Genomic DNA, 7353 nt, shown 5'->3' with positions numbered 1-7353 from the left:
AAGGCCTTCCGAAAGTCCAGAAAGACTATGTTCACTGCTACCCCCGCGTCTAAGGATTTGGTGACCTGGTCATAGAAGACACCGGGTTGGTCTGACAGGACCTGCCTCTAATGAACCCATGTTGGTTGCCCCTAAGCATAATTTCCCCTGCTGGCCCCTCGTGGTGTCTGCCAAAAACTGAATCATCACAAAATCAGAAGCTGTTCAAAAATAATTTGCAAACAACATAAGTTCATAGTAGCTAGGGTCAGGAGGGACCTGAACAGATCATCTAGCCTGACCCCCTGCCACAGGCAGGAATAAATGCTGGGTTCACAAGACCCCAGATAGGTGATCATACAACCTCCTCTTGAATTTGCCCAAGGTAGGGGCGAGAACCACTTCCCTGGGAAGTTGGTTCCAGATTTTGGCCACCCTAACTGTAAAATATTGCCTTCTGATCTCTAACATAAACCTATTCTCCATCAGCTTATTACCATTGTTCCTCATCACCCCAGGTGGTGCTGGGGAGAAAAGGGCTCTACCTATTTCCTGTTGATCTTCCCTGATAAGTTTGTAGGCAGCCAGCAGGTCCCCCCTCAGCCTCCTCTTGCCGAGGCTGAACAGGTTCAGGTCCCCCAGTCTCTTCGGAAGGCCTGTCCTGCTGCCCTCTCACCAAGCGGGTGGCCCTCCTCTGACCCCTCTCCAGGCTGGCCACATCCCTTTTGAAGTACGGTGCCCAGTACTGGATGCAGTACTCCAACTGCGGCCTGACCAAAGGTCTACATTTGTTAAATAGGTCTTCATTTGTTAAATAAGTATATGACATAAAAGGTCTACATTTGTTAAACAGGTTTCATTGCTGCAAAGCAAATAGCACAAGGTAAGGCCACAATGTATTTCTAATTATCAAAATGTTATAGGATGGACTTTAATCCACAGCTGAAAAGACTTTTTTTAATAGGGAGGTCCATGTTACAAACAGCTGCACTGCTCTAAGCGATCCTACTTTGAAAATATAGTGTTCATTCTGGCTTGGTGCACATGCTATCAGTGTGCAATTGAGGTGAATTAAGGGTCAGTTGTGGACTAGGACTTTACAGCTTCACAATCGATAACTGAGCTCACAGCAGGCTGATCAAGTAATTGCATATGTGGTTTTGTCAGAAAGACAAATGCGAAGAACCATCAGGCCTTTGATCTGATGGTTAACTGAGCTGGATTATGACAAAATATCCTGCTAACTTAAGGATAAAGAGGCATGAGTATTTGTCAGACAGCAAGCAAAGCACAGCTTATGATTTGGATCTCTGAACTGAAGTACATCAAACAAAATTGTCTTGTTTATAGCAGAAAAAAATACCTCCCATGGAAGAGCAAGTGGAATTGAAGTTTCATACAAATATTTTGAAAGCAAATCCGAAGAAGTGGACAGTTCATGCCTAAATTGTCTCCGAGTCAGTATAGACTAAAAAGGTTGTATATGGAACAAAAACAGAAGTTAATTTTTTTCCACAGTGTCTAAGGCCCAAATGTCCATGTTGCTTAAATAAATTTTAATAAAATCACTAAATTTAACCAAATAAGGCAATACATGTAAGTACGGTAAACTGTATAGAAAAAAGCCATCTAAAATTGCAGAACTAAGTTGGTCCAGATCATACAGGGAATATGTACCCAGGCCAGATCCTCATTATCACAGGGTGAAAAAAGATGTAGTTTATCTGAGCCAAGGAAACAGCAAAAATTTATACCAGCTCTGAAGATCATCAGACTGTATAAAAGGTAGGTCTTAGAGAATTTATAAAAGCATCCTCCAGGGTTTTAGGGGATTGACAGGGGCACAGATTTTCTTAAATAACAAAAGCAATGAAGCACACTGCCTGAGCTTAACAGAGATCACGAGGAGGCAATTCTCGCTCCAAATTAATATTCAGATATTTCAGAGATGTCAGGAAACCTCTCCCATGTGGTATGTTATAAATATGTGGAATGACCTTTCACAGCAAGGTTGTTCCCATAAAATGCTGGGCTCATTAAAAACAAATCCAGTAAGATGCCATATAGGGTGGACAGTGAGCACTGTAAATCAGCGGGGCCATGATATCTCTGATTAATTATGCCTATTGCCTTTTACTATGTTGCAAGGAAGGTTTGTTTTTCAGCATCTAAAAAGGAAATGTTCCATCCTTTTCCTCTGACCTTTTCTTGGTTCCTCTTTCCAATGCACCCCTTCCTCCTTCCCTTCCATCCCAGCTTTAATGGAGTCTCTTCACTTGTCACAAGGTCTTAGCTCCTTTGTTCCTACCACAATTATTACTTTATACTTCTGTCCAAGGATCATAAACCACTTTGCTAACATTAACTGTACCCCATAACACTAGGCAAAGAGTTGTATTAAAGGACTAAACGACTTCTTAAGATGACACAGGTCAATATAGGAACAGACCTCTCAGTCACCCACCTGAACCACGGTACCCCCCCTTGCCCATCAGGCCAGAAACCAACAGGGAAGATGGCAGCAGCAAAACATGCTGATTGCAGGGAACACTTCTCATTCACCCAGGGCAGCACCAGCCAAGGCAACAGGCCAGTGGGCAGTGGAGTGTGGTTCTCAGGAGAGCTGAGGCTTCTGTTCTTGACCTCAGGTTTCAGGGAGGAAGAAGTAAATGGAAGCAGGGCAGTCCTGCATTGTTCAAGGAGGGAACAGGAGCGGAGAGCTAAGCAGTAGGAGCTGAAGATAAGTACACCATAAATGCTTGGGTGGCAGGCGAGAAGAGTCTGCACCACAATAAGGGAACCAAGGTATTCTTTCTGTGGTGAACATACCTGAGATGGATTTCATACTGCCCAGCATGACGGGGCTGCACATTCCTCAAAACCAGGGTGAAGATATCTTCATTTTGCAGCATCTCACATCCTGTCCCGGCCTTTATTTCCTGTCCATTTTTAAACCAGTGAACTGTGGGGAATGGGTCTCCAGCAATGGCACAGGAGATGAGGACATTTTGTCCTGGAGCTGCTGTCACTGATCTGGGTTTGCTGATGAACCAGGGTTGAATACCATCCTGAGGTTCTGCAACACACAAACACAGGATCTGTGCAGGACTCAGAAATAATAATTAGCAAAAGAAACATCCAGGCCTAGATGCCATCAGCAAATGAACAATAGTGCGTGCAAAACACCCGTGGAGGAGCAAGGTTATTTTGCACACTTCACGGAATAATCTTTTAATTTGACAACTCAGCCAGGCTTTATCTTTGTGAGTTGCTCCTATTAATAGGCTACCGATGCTAATCAGTTGTATCATACTTTCTTGGCCAGATCCAAGCCCATAATAAGAGACATGCAAAAAGACGTTAAAACAGCCCTACATGGAGAGCTGAGGATGTTTTTCTCGGCTAATGTGGATCGGGGGGTGGGAAGGGCAAGTCAAGGGCAGGTGAGGGTTTGCTGGTGGGCACGTCAGTGTTATAACCCTTAAAAGGGCTCTTATGAGTCAGTGTAAAAGCCCAAACCATGAGGCTGAACCCAACAGGAGCAGGGTGAAGCCAGCATCAGGCCAGACAGCAAAGAGAAGAGCAACTACCCCAGCTCCTCTCCAGGGGTGCCTACTCACACAGTTCCCTCTAACCATGGAGAGAGAATGAATGAAGATCTTGCTCGCATAACGACTAGTCAGAGGCACGCCAAGATGAAAAGTCAAGATGTTGCTAGCTCACTGTGCTGTATGCCTGACTTCTTCTTTAGAAGAGATGGAGATGGGTGCATCTAAAAGCCCTATGCCCCTCTGTGAGGCATGTCCTTCCCTCTGCTTTCAAAGGCTTTCTGCATGCAGTTGTTTTGAAATGGTGGATATCAACCACTCCTCAACCCTTATTTTTATGATGCTAATAATAAAAGAAGGCAGAATGCCTGGCTCCTGGGCAGGTTTTCAAAATGCCTGAAGCTTTATAATTAGAAAGAAAACTAGCATTAAAATGGTTTACATTAAGTCCACAGCTAAATGGGCCTCAATAATTATAACCTGAATAGGATATAACAGTATTTGTGCAGTCCTCAGATTAAGCTGCCAGAATGGGGTCTTTTACATAGTGATGGGACATTTCAGGGTGAAAACAGAGGAACTGCTTCTGCTCAGTACTTCTCTTAGCTGAGTCCTGAGAGCTCACAGCTTCCTCCTTAACACAACTTATGCATACGCTATTTTATTTTGAATAGGCCCTCCTCCAGCATATATACTGTTGTCTTTATGCTCTTCCTGTACTTATGGATAGGAACACTTTCAGCTTCATACCTTGGACAGTCAAAGTTGCATGAGTCTGTGTTTCTCCTAAGTCATTCCAGGCTTCACAGGTATATTTGCCTGTGTCCTCAGGAAATACCTCCTGGATGTACAGGCTGTACTCATTGCCTTTCTTCTCAAAGTGAAAATCTTCTGTCTCCTGGATTTCTTTCCCATTGTGCAGCCAGATAATTTCAGGTGGGGGGTTTGCTGAGCAAAGCAAAAGAAAAATGCATCAACGTGACTGAAAATAGAAGTGGGGTTATCTGCCTTTTCAGATCTCAGATGAGACTAACTTCAGCTTTGGCACAGGCGGGCACAAATCCCACTGATTCCCCTCTATGTCGAGGGGTGGTCATAACTCTTGGAACATTTTGAAATGAGGTTCTACTTAAATATAGATCAGCCTGTTGTATTTTTCTCCCTGCCTCCTTTTCAGTTTATGGCTTGAGATCTGCATCAAAACAGGATCCATTTGCAAATCTGAATTTGTGTCTGCTCCCTCCCCCACCAAACTCAAGCCAAAATAACCTGTGCGTTCAGAGAAGAAAGGGTGGTGGCTTCATGTAGGGAAGTAGCAGAGGCAGGTGGACACCAGAAAAAACTGGGTTGCAAGCTTCTTGCTGAGGTTCCCAATAGGAGCACAAAGCACAGTAAGATCTCTTTCTCACAAGGCTGTCTTTGCTAATCACCTATTCTAATTCTTATGAAAGGCAAAATTGTTGCAAATGGAAAACTTAAGCCAAGGGATGCTAGGCTGGTTTTCTTTCATTGTTTTTAAAGGTACAGTATAGTGCCAGACTGCAATACCTTCACTCATGACGAATAGTGCTTTATGCCTATTAATCGGACCACTATTAATTGGACCGCTGGAGTACTAATGTACTGCTGAACACAAGTTAGGGAACCACATTGTTTGCAAGTTCATCCTCCAGCAACATTAATGCCCAGATCTGGTACTACGTAACATGGAGTCATTTGTAGTGTGATTCAGTAGAGATCATAAAAAGTAAGGTGGGGTAGGATGGAAAGTGATTTTTATGGACTCTGAACACAAGGTTGTGGTCAAAGATTTGTGCTACCACAGTTCACTGCAGGACCGCTCCATCTTCTACAGCACTAATCTTCTAGCAGTTGACAGCACTTCAGTCTTGTCTAGACTTAATGACATTTTGACAATAAGAATTTGCTATTACCTGGCTTATTATTCCACTAAAAGGGCCCTTCTACAGGTCTGAACACACCAACAAAAGGCAGTGTTCACTCACCCTGAAGGTTGATCAAGATGACCCTGTTTTTTGCTTTATTAAAATCGGTTCCTGGAAGCACAAAGGAAAGCACTGCATGGTTTAGTGATTTGGTTGTCTAGCATCTAAGGGCTTTTCTTTTCAATAACGTTGGTACCTGGGCTCCTTACCTGATACTTCCACGGTCATTATGACTTGACTTCCATCCATTACCTTGAGGTCAGTCAGACCTTTCAGGAAGACTGGTGCAAAGTTCTTGTTAGGCTGGATGGCCTGTGTGCCCTCCGCTTTTGAGCTGCTTTTTTTTTCTGTGAAAGAGAATAAAATAGTTATCTTCCTATTTTAATTTTTAATATTTATCTTCCTATTTTATTTTGGGAACACTCTCTACTAAAGTTAAGCTGCTCTGAGGCTTGAGTCAACTTCATTTTGAGATCTTAGCCCAGCTCCCAATGCTCAGATAAACATGTCACAAACCACTACCAATTCGGGCAATCCTCGCTTAACGCTGTTTCGCTTAGCGCTATTTTGCTATAACACTCATTTTAAATTGATACCCGATTGCACTTAGTGCTCAGCAAGTTTCGTTCTAACGCTCGCAGTCGCCATCTTGGGTCATTAAAAGCAATTGCAGTTGCCATCTTGGGTCATCAAATACTTTCAATTTTGCTTAACACTCATTTTGCTTAATGTCCGGTTTTTCAGGAACCAATTAAGAGCACTAAGCGGGGGCTGCCTGTATGGTCACATCTCTTCTCTGAGTATTAATGGAGACCTAACTGTCCTCCCTTTGGGAGAATCTCCTCAGAGCTGAGGTTTATTTCAGGATAGGACAAAGACATTTGCCCTTATTTTTCTTAACACTCCTGTCCTCATGCAGAGAGCTTTGGGCTCTGCAGCTGACAATCCAGTTCCTTTCATGGGTGCACATTAAAAGCTTTAAAAAGATGTAATACAAGTAGCTACTCTCATGACCCATGAGTTAAAACTTTAAACTTGCTGAAACATGGGATTTGCCATACCGAATCAAACTACAATTCATTTAGCCTGGTGGCCTGCCAATACCAAATGGATTAGAGGAGTGCAATCAACTTCACAACCCTTTCCTGTACTACAGCCTGCTAATGGTGTCATGATGGGGAGGTTTCCTTCACAAGCCCAGAGATGATCAGTTCATGTCTGGCAGCCTGAGCTGTGCTTAGCATCATTTTAGGATTCAGTAGTTAAAAATTATTTGTTCTTTAAAAAAATCCAGTTGTGGTAGGAGATTCCTACTACCTGTAATAGTATAGCCAGCTGAAGGGTTTCACATGGTATGAGGCTACTTTATTTGGCTAGATCCATCACATGGGGTAAGTGCATCTGCCTAATCACTCAAAAGAGCCAAGAGTGATCAGGACAAATGCAACGAGTCATAAAATACTTGTCAGTCATTTGGATACGCTTGCTGCCTGAATCTGTGAGCTCACTGATGGCAGAGACTGTGTTCCCTTGCACAGTGCCAAGCAGAGGCTTGGCTGACTATCAGTCAAAACAACTTCCCCTCATCTGTTCCCATCACAAAAGCTTTGGCCAACTTCCCCCTCCTTGAAGATTTTTACTGGTGTGTAACAAGCCACTTGAAATAATACTACAGTAATGCAGTGTGCTGGAGTGGGGTAGAGCAGCCCCCAACAAGCCAGGGAAATAGGGAGAACAGAATGGAGCATCTTTGAAGGGAGCTTGTTGAGCTGACCCGAGGACAATTTCCAACTCATTCACTCTTTGTGTGCTGTCTAACTTTGGAAGCAGAGCAGACCGGCATTTCCTCTAGCAGAGGTCTTTTTTTTTTTTTTTTTTTT

At 43.3% G+C, this 7353-nt stretch overlaps 1 protein-coding gene across 1 annotated transcript in view; it reads right to left on the bottom strand.

Moving 5' to 3' along the window:
- The window catches only part of MYLK (myosin light chain kinase), a 286443-nt gene that overhangs the window by 145146 nt on the left and 133944 nt on the right, over nt 1-7353 (bottom strand). The window contains exons 12-14 of the mRNA XM_019522572.1: nt 5683-5820; nt 4278-4475; nt 2809-3055 (exon numbers count right to left, since the gene is read on the bottom strand). Of these exons, the coding sequence (XP_019378117.1) occupies nt 2809-3055; nt 4278-4475; nt 5683-5820 (583 nt within the window). The remainder of the gene's footprint in view (nt 1-2808; nt 3056-4277; nt 4476-5682; nt 5821-7353) is intronic.

This window comes from Gavialis gangeticus, unplaced genomic scaffold (assembly GCF_001723915.1).
Source record: "Gavialis gangeticus isolate Ggan-Ray unplaced genomic scaffold, GavGan_comp1, whole genome shotgun sequence".
Lineage (NCBI taxonomy): Eukaryota > Metazoa > Chordata > Crocodylia > Gavialidae > Gavialis > Gavialis gangeticus.
Note: the sequence above shows the minus strand (reverse complement) of the source record. Positions and strands in the feature narration are given on the sequence as shown.